This window comes from Aythya fuligula, chromosome 3 (assembly GCF_009819795.1).
Source record: "Aythya fuligula isolate bAytFul2 chromosome 3, bAytFul2.pri, whole genome shotgun sequence".
NCBI lineage: Eukaryota > Metazoa > Chordata > Aves > Anseriformes > Anatidae > Aythya > Aythya fuligula.
The window spans coordinates 114,253,755-114,274,037 of NC_045561.1; the positions used below are offsets into that span (position 1 = coordinate 114,253,755).

The 20,283-nt window shown below is 39.1% G+C and overlaps 1 protein-coding gene across 1 annotated transcript; it reads right to left on the minus strand.

Moving 5' to 3' along the window:
• Positions 1–4,067: 4,067 nt before the first annotated feature.
• Positions 4,068–19,130, minus strand: RHAG (Rh associated glycoprotein). The gene is made up of 10 exons (XM_032184510.1): positions 19,019–19,130; positions 13,186–13,423; positions 11,813–11,963; positions 11,477–11,624; positions 10,563–10,723; positions 9,596–9,733; positions 8,609–8,730; positions 7,889–7,968; positions 6,632–6,705; positions 4,068–4,313 (listed from the first exon to the last, which is right to left on the minus strand). The coding sequence occupies exons 1-10, from the start codon at positions 19,128–19,130 to the stop codon at positions 4,236–4,238; spliced, it is 1,302 nt and encodes a 433-aa protein (XP_032040401.1). The 3' UTR covers positions 4,068–4,235.
• Between the last annotated feature and the right edge of the window lie 1,153 nt (positions 19,131–20,283).

The window sequence follows — 20,283 nt, forward strand, 5'->3', positions numbered from 1 at the left end:
ACGTCATGTAGATGCCCACATGCCCAAGAGTCGCACTACTGAAGAACATCAGAACAACAAAGAAGTGGATCGAGCTTCGAAAATTGAAGTGGCTCAGGTGGACCTAGACTGGGAATGTAAGGGTGAGCTGTTTGTAGCTCGATGGGCCCATGAAACATCAGGACATCTGGGGAGAGATGCCACTTACAGATGGGCTCGTGATCGAGGGGTGGACTTGACCATTGAGGCCATCACACAGGTTACCCATGAGTGTGAGACCTGTGCTGCAATCAAGAAAGCCATGAAGGTAAAATCTCCCTGGAACAGGGGGAGATGGCTAGGGTATCAATATGGTGAGGCCTGGCAAATTGACTATATCGGACCACTCCCCAAAACTCGCCAAGGCAAACGGTACATACTCACCATGGTAGAAGCAACTACTGGGTGGCTGGAAACATACCCTGTAAACCATGCCACAGCCCGAAACACTATCTTGGGCCTGGAAAGACAAGTATTGTGGCGTCATGGTACACCAGAGAGAATTGAGTCTGACAATGGGAGTCATTTCCGAAACAATCTTGTTACCTCCTGGGCAAAGAGGCATGGTATTGAGTGGGTGTACCACATCCCTTACCACCCACAAGCCTCTGGGAAGGTTGAGAGGTACAATGGACTGTTAAAGACTATGTTACGAGCATTAGGTGCTGGGACGTGGAAACAATGGGACACAAATCTACCAGAAGCCACTTGGCTAGTTAACAATAGGGGGTCTGACAGCCGTGCTGGTCCTGCCGAAACAAAACCCCTACACACTGTGAAAGGAGCTAAGGTTCCCGTAGTGCATATAGGAAGGTGGATGGGGAAGGCAGTGTGGGTTGCTCCTGCCTCGGGAAAAGGCAAACCCACTCGTGGGATTGTCTTCGCTCAAGGACCAGGGTATACCTGGTGGGTCATGCAAAAGAATGGGGATATCAAGTGTGTGCCTCAAGGAGATTTGACATTGAGAGAAAACTAATCTATAATCTAAGTTATATGTTGTAGGAAGATGCTGTAGGATCAACGACAGGTCAACTTTGCAAGGAGCCGGGCAGTGCAACAAGGACTTGAGCTAAGCTGGTGCTGGTGTCCAGACATCCAACTCCGCCTGCCTTGAGTGGCCACTTTGGCAGATGAAGACCTAATCATCAACAGTTCTTATGGACATTTTCCAAGAAAGACCTATGGAATGAAAAGATACACCTGCCTATTAATCCTGTTAAATCCTTGTCCTGTTAAAGGACAAGGGATAATGATGAGAATGCTTGTATGCTAAAGTATGGGGATCTGAGTGTGACACAAATGTTATGGAATAAGGGGTGGAGGTTGTACTGGGTCTGGCTGGAATGTTAACTTTCCCGGCAGCAGCCCATTCAGTGCCGTACTCTGTACTTGTAGCTGGAACAGCAGTGTTATCACACCAGTGTTGTGTCTACTGCTGAGCAGCAGTGGCACAGCATTGGGCCTTTCTCTAACCCTCCTAGGGGGTGGGCAAAAAAGTGAGGAGAGAAACATCACTAGGGCAGCTGACCTAAACCAATCAAAGGGATATTCCATACCATGTGGTGTCACACTCAGCAATAAAAGGTGGAAACAGGAAGAAGAGGGGAGGGGTGGGCTCTCGTTGAGAAGACGTCGGTCCTCCTCTCGAACACCGGCTGCGTGCGTTGAGGCCTTGCTTCAAGGACGTGGTCAATCATCGCTCATTTGTGGGAAGTAGAGAGTAATTTCTTTCCTCTGCACTTCCATATAGCTTTCATTTATTTTGTTTGTTTGTTTTCCTCCCTTTTTCCCCTTTCCCTTTTATTTTCCCCTTAGTTAAGTTGTTTAGTTCATGGTAGTCTTTATTTAATTATTATAATTATTTCCCTTTAATTAAATTATCCTTATCTCAACCCGTGAGTTGTTCTTTGCTTTACTTCTCCCCCTCCTTATCTAAAGGAGGGGGAGTGAGAGAGCGGTTGTGGGGTTTAGCTGCCCAGCACGGTAAAACCACCACAGATGTAGAGCTTAGGGAAATGGTTTAGCGGGGACTGTTAGCGTTAGGTCAGAGGTTGGACTCGATGATCTTGAGGTCTCTTCCAACCTAGAAATTCTGTGATTCTGTGATTCTGTAACATGAGAGGCAAGTGGCTGGAGAGCACCTCAGCAGAAAGGGATTTGGTGGTGCTCGTCAACAGCAGGCTCAACATGAGCCAGCAGTGTTCCTGGCAGCCAAAAGATCAAACTGCATTTTGGGGTGCATTAAACACAGCAGAGCCAGACGGTCATAAGTTGTGATCCTCCCACTGTATTTAGTATTGGTGCATTCTCACCTTGAATATTGTGTGCAGTTCTGGGCTCCACAGAAGGAGCTCAGACCTATAAAAAGGAGGTTAAGGTCCTTTAAACCATCCAGAGGAGAACAACAGAGCTGGTAAAAGGGCTGGAAGGCATATTTTATGAGGAGAGGCTTAGTACATGTGGTTTGTCCAGTCTGGAGAAGAGGAGGCTAAGAGGTGGCCTCAGCACTCTCTGCAGCCTCCTGAGGAGGCGAATGGAGAGGGAGATGCTGGCCTCTGCTTCCTGGTCACTGATGGCAGGCCATGAGGGAACAGCACAAAGCTGAGCCAGGGGAAGCTCAGGCTGGGCATTAGGAAAAATTTCTTTACTGTGAGGGTGCCAAAGAAGACGGCTACAGGCTTCCTAGAGAGGTGGTTGATGCCCCACAGCTGTCAATGCTCAACAGGCATTTGGACAATACCATCAGCAATAAACTTTAACTTTTGGGCAGCCCTGAAGTGGTCAGGCAGCCGGACTTGATCTTTGAAGATCTCTTCCAACTGAACTATTTTATTTCTATTTCTATTATTTCTTTTTCTTGAAATATACTAATATAAAGAAGTCTAGAAAGTTCATCCCCAGTAGATTGTCATTCTGAGATGTTGGTAGCTTTTGTGGTCTGAATGATGTCCGGAGGCACTGTGATCCGTCTAGATTTTAATCATCTCTCAGTGGATTACCTCAAGTAATTAGGCACAAATGTGTGATTCTGCTTCCGGATACTAACATTTCATAGAGTTCTTTCAGTTCCCTCAGTCTTTCTATCTCTTAACTGAGCAGTCGTTATCTTCACTTCTCAGGCGGAGTTAATTTACCTTAATTTAGTTTCAATTTTCTCCTTTTCTCCCTTTCTTCTCTCTCTCTCTCTCTCTCTCTCTCTCTCTCTCTTTTTTTTTTTTTTTTTTTTAGGAGGTGGTGACTTCAAAGGTAGTGATTGACTGCAAAGTTCTCCACTGAGTCTTCTGTGGGTTGATAGCTGCTTTCTGACCAGTTCCTAGCAACTCACACTTTTTCTTGAAGTTAACATTTAGTTCAGTTTATGTCTGTTGATATTAGCAGTGCTACCATTCACTCATTATTATGGACCTTAGTAAGACAGTGTTACACAATTACCTATTTTTCATAGCTCAATTCCTACTCAATTCTCCTATTTTGTCCTTCAAACTGTCTAAATAAATACATGCGAAGAGTGATTTTTTTCACCATTTCACTTTTTTTCTCCTTGCAATGAATACATTAACAAATAACCTTGATACGAATTTTACTACTTAGTGTACCTTATCAATCACTGTATTTGATGTTTCGCTATGCAAATTATTTCAATATTTTGTTTCCTGTCACAACCAATCTTCAAAATACAGCACATTCTCTCCCCTATCCAACAATAGGAGAAGACACTTTCTTAAAATGTTAATCTGGGATTCTCCAGTGAAAAGCTTGTTAGAATCCAAATAAACAATATTAATTCATTTCTTCATTGCCATCTGCTTGATTACCTGTATGCAGTTGAAAGATGTGACTGTAATTCAGAAATCTTGCAGTTAAATATGGCATCCTGTTATAGGCTTGAAACAAAGCTTTTTTTTTTCAATGGCTATATTGACTTGATAACAAATGGTAAAATACAAACAACTGTAAAGCAATTTTTTTTTTTTCTCTTCATTCTTCTCTTCATTCTAGATGAACAAATATGTTGGAAAGATCTAATTGATTCACTAGAACTTGGCATAATGGCGATGTATGTTAAAATCAAGCTTGCTTTATGTTACAAAAATATAGCTACTTACAACCCCTTCTAGAAAAACAAGCATGGTTAAGACAGTACTTGAATGTTGTTTTTTAGCTTTAGAAACTGAAATGAGGATCATTAGGATGTATGCTACAGATGAATTGTTTTTCTACATGGTAGCTTCAAATCTGCTCTGCTCATCATAGTTGTTGGAGTGAACTACATGCAGTTTCTCTTCTTCTGGAACCTGTCATGAAAAACAGAGAACAGTTCAGTTGATGAGATAGATTTTCTTTTGTTATAAGAGGAGACTAAAGTGCACTGAGAAGGTCATTCTCTTAGTATATATTATGTATCTGTTAACAGTGAGTAGTTTACTGACACTAAAGAACCTTCAAGTGAGCAGGGTTGTGTTACTATCACTGGTCAATACAGACTGTGAAGTATTCAATTGCATTTTAATATTCTAATTTTCCTGTCATTTTTTATCATTTATATAAAACCATTGCTTGTGTCGTTTCCAAGGTCCAACAGCAAATAGGTTACAGAGCTGCCATTAAAAGTTATTTATTTATTTTTTTTCCCCTGATTGTCATACCTACAGTTGATATTTTGGCTTATAACTTCCTGTTGGACCACAAACTTTCTCTGACCAAAAGCCAAAATGCATAGTTTGTACTGCAGTTTAATTCATTTAAAAATAATAAAATGTCATTTGAGGTTCACAACATTTTATTTACATTGAATTTATATACAGTGTAGACCTTTATCTCTGAGTTAGGTGATGAAGGGTCCTTCATTGTCAGTGAGGAATAGACAGACTTTCTAGATTTTAATTCATGTAACCCTAACAGAGATCTGGAATGATTCAAATGAACTGCAGCCTGAAGCTCTCTCTTAATTGAGTATAAAGGGATCCTAGCAGGGCTCCTTCAGGTGTAGTTGTTTTTTAGCCCCATCATGTGTGTCTTCATTCATAAAAACATCATACAATGGGTGAGCAATTGGCTAACGGGCAGGGCCCAAAGGGTTATGGTAAATGGGGCTGAGTCAGGCTGGCGGGCGGTCACCAGTGGGGTCCCTCAAGGCTCCATTTTAGGGCCGGTACTTTTCAATATTTTTATAAATGATCTGGATGTAGGAATAGAAGGTATTTTGAGCAAGTTTGCTGATGACACCAAACTTGGAGGAGTTGTGGACTCAAATGAGGGTGTAAAGGCCTTGCAGTGGGATCTGGACAGGTTGGAGAGCTGGGTGATCACCAACCACATGAAGTTCAATAAGAGCAAGTGCCAGGTCCTGCACCTGGGACGGGGAAACCCTGGTTGCACGTACAGACTGGGCGATGAGACGCTGGAGAGCAGCCTAGAAGAGAGGGATCTGGGGGTCGTGGTAGACAGCAAGTTGAATATGAGCCAGCAGTGTGCCCTGGCAGCCAGGAGGGCCAATCGTGTCCTGGGGTGCATCAAGCACGGCATCGCTAGTAGGTCAAGGGAGGTGATTGTCCCGCTCTACTCTGCGCTGGTGCGGCCTCACCTCGAGTACTGTGTGCAGTTCTGGGCACCACAGTATAAAAAGGACATGAAACTGTTGGAAAGTGTCCAGAGGAGGGCTACAAAGATGGTGAAAGGCCTGGAGGGGAAGATGTACGAAGAACGGCTGAGGTCACTGGGCCTGTTCAGCCTGGAGAAGAGGAGGCTGAGGGGAGACCTCATCACAGTCTACAACTTCCTCGTAAGGGGGTGTCGAGAGGCAGGAGACCTTTTCTCTGTTAACACCAGTGACAGGACCCGCGGGAACGGGGTTAAGCTGAGGCAGGGGAAATTTAGGCTTGACATCAGGAGGGGGTTCTTCACAGAGAGGGTGGTTGCACACTGGAACAGGCTCCCCAGGGAAGTGGTCACTGCACCGAGCCTGTCTGAATTTAAGAAGAGATTGGACTGTGCACTTAGTCACATGGTCTGAACTTTTGGGTAGACCTGTGCGGTATCAAGAGTTGGACTTGATGATCCTTAAGGGTCCCTTCCAACTCAGGATATTCTATGATTCTATGATTCTATGATAAAACAATAGTGACAGTTCTGAGCAATAACCTCAGTGGTCAGATCATTCAACCAGAAAGCAGAAGAGCTTCTTCTCAGCCTAAGACAGACTGTCTCTACAAATACTGAAGAAATTAACTAACTCTAAATTTAACTCAGTATGAAGTTAACATTAGATAACATTAGAAAAGCAGCGCCATTTAGCCAAGAATGCAAATATCATGTGTTTAAACTACAACAGGGAAGAGGAAACTGGACACAGTAAGTGGTTAAAAGAGGGATAAAGAGCTTCACTCAGGTCTCAGTTTGTTGGCTGACTTTCTGCTTTTTGTTCAAGGTTTGTCCCATGTAAAAGGCATGACCAGGTAGCAAGTCCAGAATAGATCATGAAGGTGGACTTGATAAATTCATGGCCTAAGGCAGGGCAACATTTTTGAAAGCTGGCTTGTGCAAACCTAAGTGTGCTGTACCTCTTCCAACATAACGAAAACAATGCTCCTTTTGACAGTGCTTTGTATCTTACCTCCCAATAAATAGAGTCATCAAAGCAGTTCTTGTCAGACGCTTGTCCCAGGAAGGGCAGCTTTAGAATAGCACCTACAGGTAAAAGAGCATTAAAAGTCAAAACCAACCAAACAACCAAACAACAATGACAACAATAACAACAAAAACAAACAAACAAACAAGCAAAAAAAAACACAAAAATATTCTTCAGATGGGCTGTGGGGAGTCTTATAAGCCTCCCATTACCAGGTTTCTGATTATAAGAAGTGACACTGGCTTTTTCACGTTGACTTTAGTAACAACTTGGCTTTAATTGCTCACACACCAGGTTTTAGACAGGAGTTTTGTTTCAGTCTGAATTTTTGTTTGGAAATAAACTTTCCCCCCCCCCCCCCCATGTCCTCAGGAAAACAGCTCACATATAGTCAAGCTACCAGTGTTCGGACATCATATATTGCAACTGCATGATGAAAGTCTGTCTGAGATCAGTAGCTCCTGAGATCAGAAGGCTATAAATGCTATAAATGCTCTACACAGGTGTCCTGGTTTCAGTTAAAACTCTGTTCTAATGGCCGGGTTAAACCACAACAACAGGCTACACTTCTGCATAGGTTCTACGTTAGACTAAGGAAGCCACCACTGTCCAGCTTTAGGATGACATATCTTATAGTGGTTTAGTTATCAATATTTAGATAAAAGAAACCACTAAATTATTTCAGCTGATTCTTCTCCATATTATAAGGCAGAAGGGATTGGAAATACATGCAGAAATCTAGTGTTCTTTGAGTTCCTTCTGGGCCTGGGCCAGACATATATCTCCTGTAAATCCTGTGTCATATTTACCTGTCCACCATAGATGTCTCAGAGACCCTGTGGCATCTCAAATAGTACAAGACACCTAATAACAGAATCACATGGGAACATGTGATCCCTAAAGGTAGATGTCTTCATCTCAAACTAGTTTCTGCTCAGAATCTGAAGTTTCTGAATCTAGAACAGAACTTCATCCAGAATAATAATTTTGATTTCTATATACTACCCAATATATTTGAATTGTGTATAAGGTAAGAGATCTTGGTTTTATTTGAAGACTGATTGGAAAACTGTCTTTTCCATATTTAAGCTTCTGCTAGTGCACTATCATGAAATATTTCTATTTTTCTATTTTCTGTTTTTCTAGTTAAATTATTGATAGGTTGAAATTATCAATAAGCACACTTCTAACGTCACATATTTCAATCATTGTATGATTGTACAATCATTGTATTGTACTGACCTGTCAATGCACCACCAGCCAGTGCAATTCCAATTGTACTGCCTAGGGCAGCAGCTTGCATGCCAGGGGTATGCAGGGCACTTTTCCTAAAAAGGACAGAAAAGCAAACCATCAACTGTTAAACTCTGAGGCTGAGATTTGGTTTTACAACTTTCTGTTTGCTCTCTGCTGGATAGGATGACTTATAGGAAGATACCTGTCATTGCTGTGGCCAAGACAAAACAATATGGGACTGAATATGTTTTGGTTTTGTTTTAGGCTATAGTTTAAGCATAGCTGGTTCTTTGAAAAGGCTATTAATATCTTCTAAGCCTTTATAAAAAGTTACCCTTTGTCAAAAAGACCTCCTTTTCATCTTCTTGTGGTCTTTTTAAGAGAGTGGAAATGGCCCATTTTGCCAATTGGGGTTTTCTTGGAAATCTTACAGTTGCCTGAACTACAATTGTAGAAGCATGGTAATGACTTTTCTACTTTTGAATGGTGTTTCTTTAATGACTGTTAGAATTTTTATTTGAGCTTTTAGTGTGGAACAAGGTTTGCATATAAACTGTACATTAAAGGCAGGATATCAAGAAGAGTTCTAATTAAACCAGAGCACCATGTCCAGCACCAAATCAAAGCTGCATTTGCTGAAAATAAATCATAATGAGATCCAACGAAAATGAAACATTAGAATAAACCTTTACTAAAAGGAACTTCTTTCTTCTTTCTATAACTTACCCATTTGTCCTTTGTATCGCGGTTACTACGATGCCTGCAATACCTCCCAGTACTCCAGGTAAACCATGTAAATTATGGACTCCACAAGTATCATGAATGTTCAGCTTGGATGCCAAAACAGGCTAAAATGAGGGGAACAATACAGTTTATGGTGAGTTTATGGTCTCCATTATCTATGGAATGGTATTAGAAATGTCATCAGATATTTAAAATGATATAAGAAAGTAACATAGAACAAGAAACAATTTAACCTTTTAAATGTACACAAAGTTTAGCCTTAAAACCTGCTACCTTCTCATTGATTGTGATGTCATATATGGAGAAAAAAATCAGGTGAGTACAGATAATGGTAGAAATGTCCAAGTTACCAACACAAATAGAACACATGAAACTTCAGTGATATTTCCAATCTTTTCAGCCACTCTGGTAAAGGTTGACAGTGGTGGCTAAGTAATGCATATGTACCTGGTGTAAGTCTACTAGTCAGGTATTTTCTTCCAGAATGTTTCTCCAGTATGAAATGCCAGTTTAGAGAGTGTTAGTCAGAATATTTTGTTTTACTTAAGAAAGACTCCCATTTTGTACTTCAAAAGCATTTTCAGTTACAGAACTATTTAGATACTTTGAAAGACTGAAATTTAATTAGTACTATTTCTCTGATATGAAATACAGTTCTTCTGGGGGAGGTTGTTCATAAAACATGGGCTTGGAGCAAAATTCAAGCAGCTCCTTTGAACAGAAATTCTAGCTTTAATCAACTCTAATATCTATGCAATCTTTCTATGTTTTTAGCTAGATGATGGAATGAAGTTATCTCATAAGCACGTATTTAAGTTACATCCACTTCAAAATATTAGTTGACTATAACTTACTTTCTGTAGTGTATCAGCCGGTTGTTAAACTTCCTTTCTAGTAAACTATGGGAGTTTCAGTAAAGTCACTGAAGTAGTAAATAAATGAGAGCAGAGGCAGGTCCTAGGTACTCACAGTCAGAAAATGGAATCCGAGGACAGAGATGATTCCAGCAATTGCCCCAATGCACATAGCAGCAAAAGGATGGTTTAACAGATCTGCACAGGTACCCACTGCTACTCCTCCTGCCAGGGTGGCGTTTTGAACAAGAACCTGCACAGAGTATATAGAAGTGGAGATGCTAGACATTGAATAGAGGCTTGTTCTGGGGCTGAATGACTTGCAAAGGATTTTTCCAATGAAGAATAAGCAGGAATTTCAAATGGAGTTCCCTTTTACATACTGAGAGTGTTGGTTCAAAGCTGCTCTAAGCCAGTTTAACTGGGGCAAGTGCAATGCAGTCCATTTTTTGCAAAGTCACTAAAAGTCATTTGACCTACCAGGAAACCAGGCAAGGCCAGCAAAAATTGCATCCTACATCGGCATATGAAAATATTTTGCTAGGTTATGGAACTGTGCCAGCTCACACTGGGCTTAGATGAGCACTACAACTGCTTGAAAGAACTGGGTGAAAACCTAGGGCTGAATTTTACAGTAAGGTAACAAAAATATGGGACTCTGGCAACCCAACCCAGTTTGGTTTTCCTGGTTGTGCAGCTGCACTACGACATCGAGAGACCTATTTTGCCTATTGCAAAACAATGACCCATGTAGGATTGTCTTTGAAATAAGACACAAAAGTCCACTTGAATGTTGGACCAAATTCTCTGTGGTCTAGCAGGTTGCATGGCCAAGAGAGAACAAGGGAGTGGGACCATCATGATGATGTCCAAGAGCTTTCTACTCTTCAGATGTAGTGATCCCTCTGAGAAACCAGATCACATGCCTAAAGTGGGGTGTGTTGACTCAGGGTCCAATCTGACATTGTAGCTTTTAGAAGGATAATAGCCCTAATTTTGTAAACAGTTGGGAACCATCCTAATTATCCTTATTGTAGAGGGGTGACTTGTAGAGAGGTGACAGATTGTGGTGTGACTCTTACCATGCTGAATTTGCCTCTTTGATCCACCAGGCTGGAGAGGGCAAATGTTACAACAGTACTTGCAGCCAAGGAGCAGTAAGTGTTGATAATTGCTTTAGGCCTGTTGTCATGTGCAATGGCGGAGTTAAAACTGGGCCAAAAAATCCAAAGGAACAGGGTACCTGAATGGACATAAACCAACACAAAATAAAGACTATTCAGTCACAGGGGCATTTCCCTGTGAAAGATCCAACACAACAGAACTAACTACAAGAAACAAGGGAGATGGTCAACAAGAAATATGAAACAACCAAAATGCTGGGAGAAGTAACAGTATATGCAGATGCATTTGACACTGGCAACTGGGATTTTGACATTTGATGAATCTTACTGGAAGACTGTTGTAACCCTTTGTCCACATGCTGTTAGAACTCAAAATCACTGTAAAAATGCAAGAATATGACGTATTAACAAAAGAGTTTGCATAAAAATCTTTTGTCATTTATTGATTTAACTGATAGTTTTAGTGGATAAATTGATCTATGAACAGATCTCATGCACAGATAGATGACTGTCCCATTCAGCAAACCATATGGGCATAGGGACAGAGCAGAGGTCTAAATACTTTCATTAATTATGGCCTATTTCTATGGAAATGTTGCTTATAACAGAAGATACCACAAAAAAGGGAGTCACCACTAATGTACAATGAGCATTCATCTTTAATTTGATCTTCTTAGGAAAGAAAAGCAAAAATACGTGTTTCCCTGAAAACTGCATGTTTCAGGAAAAAAAAAAAAAAGACTATGCTTCTAGGAATGTACTTAAGAAAATGAATGCTAGGTAATAATAGGCAATTATTAAAATGCATGGATTAAAAAGGGATGGAAAACTGATCAGTTTTTGCTATTTCTATCTGTGCTTCTTTTACTTACCAATCATGGCAAATAAGTCGGAGTGATAGGTAGATTCTTCATTTTCATGCTTGTTTTTCAAACCAGGACGATATAAGACTAGGCTTACGGCCAAACCAAAATAAGCTCCAAAAGCATGGATTGTCATTGAGGCTCCAACATCTGTGGCCTGTATCAAGGACCCAAAATAATACCAAGAAATTTATACAACAAAAAGGTGAGGATTTGATGAAGGAGAAGTCTGCATAACTTTTAATAGCTTGTTTTCTATGGTGGAAGCAAGAACATAGAAACTGGAAGTGTTACAAAGTGAAATCATGTTTTAAACAGAAAACAATTACTGCTAAGTAGTTGTACCTGAAATATTTCTGTAACTAGATGTTCATTGCATGCAAAAATTGTGATCTCCAGAATTGTCAAGATCAGCATCTGAACAGGGCTTGTTTTCCCCAGGACAGCTCCAAATGAAATCAAAGCAGTTGCTGTACTGAAGTCTGCATTTATCATGCTGAAGTTAAGCAAACAAATAGAAACAAACAAAAAAGAAAGGCAGAAAGGAAAATCAGTTTAATGGAACCTGAAATAATCTGTATTCAAACCTGTTATATCACTAAATGATAGAGATTTAACTCTTCAAACATAAAATCATCTTTGTGAATAAAAAGTAAACTAAAATTTCCTAGAGGGGTTTTGTCCTCTTACAGATGACTGAGGAATAAATGTGGGAAAGTTATCTCCTGCTTATACCTTACATGTGCTCAGCTGGTTGAAATTACAGTGAAAATTTAGAGCGTGTGTATTGAAGATATGCAGGGATATTTCCAGGTCTGACTGTTACTTGAACTTCAAAGACAAGAGGGAACTCTTAGTTTTGGTCAGATAGCTTAGCTCATTTCAAGAGCTTGGCAGGTCTTTCTGTCACTTTGTGTCATGTTTGCTTTAACTGTCAGGAAGGACCACTGTTAATGGGTTATGGAGGATGATAGGGATCAATAAAAACACAAATTGACCAAAACTTCCAGCTCTAACTATGAGTCTTTCATCAAATGCCTATTTGAAAGCATCAAGGAGCTATTCGTATTATTTCTGCATGTGTCTCAGTAGTTTTTGTATGATGTTTCTTTTAAAATTGTCTACAATTGTTCTCAAAAAGCAGAACTGCAGATGTGGACAACACTCTGAGACATTGGTAGAAACAAGACATGAGTGGGAGAAGGATTAAAAGTGTTTAGAGGTGTTACTTGTGAAATCTCCTATTCCATGGTTGGGGTCCAAAGCCTATTAGAGTATGATGCTTGTGCAAATAATTCCTCCAGAAGTAGGAGAACACCTTATGTGTGGACTTGACACATTGCGCCAGCCTTTCCTTTGTGGCCCCATGTGTCCTAAAAGGACAAATCCTTTTGCTCCTGCTGAATGCAGGAGAGAGCTGGAGAGCTTGTGTACTACTGCTGAAAATTTCCCAGCTTGCACAGCTCCAGAGATTCAAAGCAGTGTCTCTATATGGCTTATGTTTCATATAAAACTTAGCAGTTCAAAGTTCACCCCATGTTCCCTTGGCTCAATGCAGCAGATGTTCCCCCTTGGGAAATGAATGTTGAGAGGTGGATAGTGATACTCTATCCAATTTTAGTGAGCTTAGAAGACTGATCTTGCAGATGTTATAGTTTTATGTCTTCCTTTCATACCTTAAGGGATAGAAATGTAATTATAGGAAAATTCATATGTACCTATTAATATCAACACGAATTTTCCCATCTGCCATATGCCAAAATCCTTGCATCAGGGTGCCCCACTGAAGACCGAAGGCTGCTATGAGCATGTTGATACCAACACTGCTGAATCCATATTTCTTCAGAAAGGTCATCAGGAAGCCAAATCCAACAAATATCATCACATGGACATCCTGAAAGACTGAAAGAAGAAAACTGTCTGTGTACACAGTGACTACAAAAGGGGCAAATCTAGCTAGGGACAAAAGAAGATTTAATTGAAAAGAGAATGAGTTTTAAACTCATATCATCAATGTGACATACCCTTCTATTTTTGCTGATCAGCCTATGAGTTGAGTTTTTGGAAAATTATTGATTTTATATCTTGCTATATCTCTACAAAATGAGCACTAGGTCAATCTACTGGCAAACATAATGTACCTAGAACTGTCACTTGGGCCTGAAGCTGCCCAGAACATCACAGCTTCCTTTCCTTACAGAAAATTTCTCTTTCCCCCCAAATAAGGATTGTTACATCCAGCAGGTTCTGGCTAACTCCAAAAATGTGCATGACTTTTGTTTGTGAGAATGCTTGTTGGCACAGTGCAAAAGTATGGTTGTGATTCCTAACATAGCTCTGTACAAGACTGAGTTCTTTTCTTGGGTACTTTTAATTTACTATGATTTTATGCCTTTTTTTTTTTTTTTTTTTTTTAAAATAATTTTTTAAGCTTTTAAATAGAACATAAATTTATCACCACAATAGGGATATTTAAAAAAAATAGTTAGTCTGAAGTTGTTTTTGTAATTTAATGAGCACTGAACATACCAGTTGTTGGTTATTTTTCTTTTCTTTCTTTCTTTCTTTTTTTTTTTTTTTCTCCCATTGGTAAGAACATTTTCAGAGAGAAACTTATTCTTTCCATTTCTATTTTGCTGTTCCTTACATGAAAACATATTGAAAACTTGAGACATTGACCTTTTTAGTATAATATTTGTATTGAAGTAACATTTCCCATTTCAACATTTCAACATTCAACTTTCAACATGCTTTGCTATATGCATTACCACGTTTAGCCAAAAGAGGGCCCAGAAGTATAATAAGTTACCTGAGATTCTTAATAAACTCAAACTGCGTTGTCATATTCCACTCCTGACCTAGTACTGAAATGCAAGCATTCGTACAGTAATATCCTTTACAGTGGTCTACACATATCTGAGATTAGTGTAGAAATGCAGGTGTTTCTCAGACATGCTCAATCATTTTGTTTCTTCTTTAGGCTGGACATTTTGATATTTATTTACTGTCTTCATTAATTTGAAGCGATACGGATTTCTGAGGCTCCTACAGTCCTTTGGGAGTTCCTCATTTTCCTCTGTGTTACTCAGTTTCCAGAAGTACTTTTCAAACTCCTGTGTTTTGCTTACTACTTGTTTTAAGAGATACGCAATCAAGTCTCCCATTTGGGCTTCTACTCTTTTGATGCATGTGGAAATTTTGTATTGCAATGTTGAGTGAAAATGAATATCTGGCTTAGAGCCCAACATATTTCTTTGCTTCAAGGCACCTTGCAAGGGATGGAAAAATATGGTAGAGAACAGTATAAACCATGCTAATACAACCTTCCTGATAATACCAGAAGCAAAGTTTTTAGTTTCCTTATGCAGGACTACAAACACAGCTTAATTTGTTCATATTTCTGTGTCCGAGGGAGACAGTAGAAGATGTTTAGGAAAGGTTATTGAAGGATATTTGTTGGCTGGTACTTCTGCCTGTGAACCTCTGTAAAGCCTTCTTCTCACATTTTTTTTTTTTTTTTTAAATAATTTTCTGTGAGTGACCCTTTAGCTACTAACCTGTGGGACCAATACCTTCATGTGTGAGAAATGGCTCAGGTTGTTTGTCTGATTCTTGCAAAATTACTTTATATGTGTGTTGATGCTGTTTAATGATAATGGACAAATACAGAACTAGAGGGCAAATCTATAGGATGCATGGCAACATTTACAAAAGTAGTGGTTTTATTTCGCTTTAGCAGAAACAAATGGATATGTATTAAATAACCTCTTAGCATGATAAATCAAAGTGATATATGACTGCAACAGTTCTCAGATTATATCACTCTTGAGTTTCATACACAAAATGAGAGGTACATTTGGAAACGAACCATTGCTGCTCTTTTTGTTCTTGGAACTAGCCTATGCCATGGACTTTCCAGAAAAGCTTAAGGAATAATCTAGTGAATTGTATACATATTCACAGGACAATCAGCAAGTCTTTCCAGTCTTCCAGAGGAGATAATGGTTTGTTAACATTCAGCATGTTATTTGCTCTTGTTTTTAATCTGCTGCTTATAATCATCACAGAAAAAAACAGGTAAATTGCTCTCATCAAACCAATCCCATTCATATATATAAAATCTCAGTAAATCATGTCTAGATTAGTAGAAGATGTTTAAGTAACCTGACACTACATATGAGCAAAAGAACAGGCTTCAAAAGCACCTTGATGGAGGTTTTTAATTCTCAAAGCCCTTCAACAAGGTTTCTGTGTGCTCAGCTCTCATTTGAAGTGCACTTAAATATTTTTTTCCCTAGTTCTGAAGATTAAAAGCAACATATTTCACAAACTGAGCGAAGATCTCCAACTGATATAGCCTGTAAATTGTGCTTGAACTACCTCTTATGCCTTCTTTTAAAGAATATAAGGTCTGGAATGATTTGAAATGATGTAGAAACAACACAATTTAGAATTAGCTGTTTCAGGAACTAGTTGTGTTTAACAAAACATAGCACGTCTGCTCTGTGAGACAGGAAGAGAAAGAGTGGGAAAAACACTCAAGCATATCCTGAATTAAACCACTGCCCATGATTCTGCTAAGGCTGTCCTAGACCAACATATTAATTTCACTGCAAGGTCTCTGCATTATGGTCAGTCTCAATGCAAAGATGCTTGTGGCCGCTAAGTTTATACTTAAAGTGCAATTTTGCTCTGCTGAAAGGAGTAAACCTTAGAATATTGAACAAGAGATGTGTATAATACTATTTTTTAAAGCTACATGTCAAAGACCAATCACATTACATTAAATTCTGGTTGCTAGCAACAAAGAAATCCTCTAGGAGTACTTCCAAAACCTTCACAACCCCTTGTCTTCTCATTCTACTGGCACAGCAGACCTAAATTTGTGCATCCAATCCACTATGCCTGTACTGACATCCTCCAGAAATAGAGAAAATGCAAAGCTATGCTTTGGGAATGATTTCAGCTAAGTCCTTCTTTAACCGAATGCAAAATTATGGTCGTCTTCAATTGTTTTCATCATTCTGAAGAATGAATCCAAAAATACTGAAAAGCTTGGGTTTACGGTGCTGAGGTATTTAAGTTGTACAAAAGCAGGCCCAGCACTGCAATGCTGAGAGTATAAATTGGTGCCTGGGAGGTGCAACTAAATCTGTGAGGTACAGATGATGTTACCATCTCAAAACATCTTGGGGAAATGTGAGAAGAAGTTTGAAGTCATTATTTTGGGAACTCAGTGGAAGTCCTGATTCAGGATATGTCTTAATATATCTACACAATGGTAACATTAAATTTCTGCCAGGTCCTTCAGCAAATTACGCTCTTGTGCATACTTTGCAGATAGGGATGTTTTAGAAGAGGGTCCACAAATGAAAATACAAATGTTGGAGAATCCTGTTTTTCTTCCACTTTTTTACAGTAAATCAGATTTATCTACTCTTATATCAGCATCTGCAAGTCCAACATTAAGTCTGCGGTGTTTGCTTAGTTTATGTCTGTACTAGTAAACCGAACAGCCTGAGGTCTATCCTCTGGCCAAAGGGCAAATGGCATAGCTCAACTCACATCTATACATGTTTTTCCCTCCTAGAAAAGGTTGTTCCCACCTTTACAACCTATTGTGAATAGTCCCTGTTATATGCTATGTTTAATGTCAAACCTAGGAGGAGGTGAAGGTCAAATGGCCAAAACCACTCCAGAAACTTGCTGACAGTTCAATAGTGTGGACAACCGGGGGACTGTATAACACAGTCGTATACTTTCTGAGCAAAAAGCATGAGAGACAGAAAGGAAGACGAGGCAATTTTTCTGTCACATTGGTATTAGAAAACATTTTATGTTATCCCTAACTGGATATCTGACAGTTACAATGGCATAGGCAGTCTTCCTCCAGAAGATCTGAGGTTTAACAAGAAATGTACTACACAACTGCAAAGGACGACTGTTAAACTACTGAAATAAGCACAAGGATACTGAGCACCTTTCTTCATTTTCCTTGGTAAAGCAAATGCCAAGAAAATGCTGAACAATTTAGTACCAGCTATTGCAGGTATGATATTCAGCCTGGAGAAGGTATTTTTCCGTGTTCTTTCAGGGCAAATAGACCTTAATCTGAGTCTGAACATAGACCAATAAAATATCCTTCTGGTTTCTTAAATTTTACCAGGATGTCCAAAGCACTACAGTTCTGTGGCTGTATTTGCTGTTATGTTTTGGAGGACAGCCAGACAAGAGGTAGGTGGAGAGGAATTTTAGCAAATAGCTTTGTTAATACTGCACCAGTACAATTGTATAACAATTACTGTTAAATTATTAGTGTGGTTTCTGGTATAGTTGTGGACATAGGCAAGTTATCTTGGGGAGAGAATGAGCTCTGGCATAGGCTAAGTTGCTAGCATATATATGACTAAAAGCAATTTAATCGACTGCACAAAATTAATATCAAAGATACTGCTACATTGCAGTATAGGAAATGTGAGTAATTAGTCCCTCGTTCATCAGCTGACTTGCCTCTGGATCTGAATTATGCCAGGCATTCACTGTTGTCTTAACTGGACAGTGTTTGCTATGGGAATATAAAATGTATGACCAATGAGGATTGAAGTGACCCCAAGACCACCTTCCCCATAAAAGTCACAGAAAGGCCTTTCAAAATTAACTGAGTACTACATACAGGCAAGAATTTCTGTATCGTTTTAATCATTCTTAAGAGAACTGCAATTGGGACCACAAACTTTAAGATGTCCGAGCCAAGAAGAACAACAAACATTCATTACTACAAGCAAGACACAGGATGCTCCTCTGCAAATTTGTTTTGTTTGCAAACTTATTTATTTACAATGGTCAACATTTTGCAGAAGAGGGAGGGAGTATGGGAGAAGTCAGCAACTACTTCTCACACTAAATGCTTTCTCCCTGAAATTTATTGAGCCTTTGCAGAACAACAAATCAACAGAAGAATTTGCAGGCTGAACTGCCAAGTTCAGCCAAGACACTAGCGTGCTTTGAAAGGTAGGAGTAAGTTAGCCACCTTGTGACAAAAACTATTGCCTTCGATGGAGTCCAGTTTCTGCAAATTTATCTTGTACTGATGATGACTATGCTGCCCAATTTACATGTTCTGAAAAGACAACCTTCTGAAACCTGGATAATAGTAATGAAATATTCTATTATTTTACACCATTTAATACAGTAAGCAGAACTGAAGGACTGGCAAGAACATCATCATGCATCTCTGGAAAATGCTTAAATACATTGAAGAAATTCTCATTTCTCCCAGTTTTAACCTGCTATGCAAACACTAAAACTATTTTCAGGACTCTCCCAAAACATCTAACTTCTCAGTCCCTAGTTACTATTAGAACTTTATATACACTCAATTTGAATTTATCTTTAAAGTCTGCTGCTTTCACACCTCATAAAAAGGCTTGTTTGCCCTAAGGATTGCTGTCCTTTTCAAGCTATGATGGTCAGTCTTGTAAGTTATTCAGAAATTTCGGTTAGGATTAGTTTAAAGAAATTCTAACTTCTATAAATCTCAGCAATACTTACGTGGGTGCAATATTTCCGATTGACTGCCAGTTTTATATTCAACAAATATCCCAAACAAAATAATGATGGCCACTTGTAGAAGAAGAGCGAAGATCGAGAACTTGAACCTCATGTTGGTGTCAAGGGCTGAAGGCATTGCAGGAGAGTCAGAGGCTGCAAGAGCCTGATAAAGGGTGGTCTCCTTCAGCAGAGCTGCCTAATTCAGTGGATCTGGGTGATATAGAAAAAAAAAAAAAGAGGCAAAAAAACGACACACCCACTATGGGAGGGAAACACTACAGGCCAATATTGCAATTTCTTATTTCCAAGGCTATTTCTGTGTATGAAATGCTGGCTTACATATTTCTCACTTGGTAATGCGAAACAGCTCATTTAGCAACAGATATGTTTCTTATTGTCTTATTAAAGGAAGTAGCCTAGAAGAAAAACTCAGATAGCCTGATTTGTCGCACTTAGTGAGGAACACAGCTACAGTCAATTGTATTTCCTGTAGTCAGTCATTTCTCCAAACTGTAGCTTTCATTTGAGAGGTAAATCACTTCTCATGTTATATGAAATATGGACAATCTCTTATCTGTGGATAATAAGGTAAGATGAGCAAAGAGAATCTCATTCATATTGAATGAAGCATGCATAAAGAGGACACAAGTTCTCATTGTGAACTGCTGTTGAAAATAAAATAATTATAATTCCTCAAAAGAAACAAAAAGGATTTCTGTAGCTGTAGAATATTAAAAAGAAGAATTTGAAAAAAACTTATATTTTTCAATTTAAATTACTGCTTTTTGATTATTTTTTTTAGTTCAGACAACCAAAGTTTTCACACCAAATTTATTACATGGTTTAAAAAGGCTCATTTTTAAAACTGTCTCATGAATAAGAGAATTAAATAAATTTCACTACACTAAAATTATGAGAGGATGATCACTTACCCTTGAGATCCACACTGGTTGTCGAACTTTGTGTTGAATCTTAAAGTTTTGTGGGTTTAGGGATAACATTTTATTGACGTGATGTTGATACCTTGGCCTCCTATGATCCCACATTCAGAAGACAGGCCAAAACTGTATTGTAGGGGACTTTATCTCATGAAAATTTATCTCATGAAAAAGAGGTTGATTTACATATTTTGCAGTCTTCAGCCCACCAAACTGGGTGGTAGGCTCAAGGTGATTTTTAGGTATGGTGTCCTGTTCATGCTAATTTCTGGACTGTGTTGGCTTGTCACTGGTGTTGTCATCTCAGGTAGGATAAAAGTCCTGGCA

What these genes read in the sequence shown, in the direction of transcription:
- RHAG (XM_032184510.1), bottom strand. Translation starts at nt 19,130, where the DNA reads ATGAGGTTCAAGTTCTCGATCTTCGCTCTTCTTCTACAAGTGGCCATC. An exon ending in TAGTTACAGAAATATTTCAG is followed by an intron (nt 11,625 to 11,812) that starts GTACAACTACTT and finishes TCCTTGATACAG; the next exon opens with GCCACAGATGTTGGAGCCTC. An exon ending in CGACTTATTTGCCATGATTG is followed by an intron (nt 10,724 to 11,476) that starts GTAAGTAAAAGA and finishes ATGTCCATTCAG; the next exon opens with GTACCCTGTTCCTTTGGATT.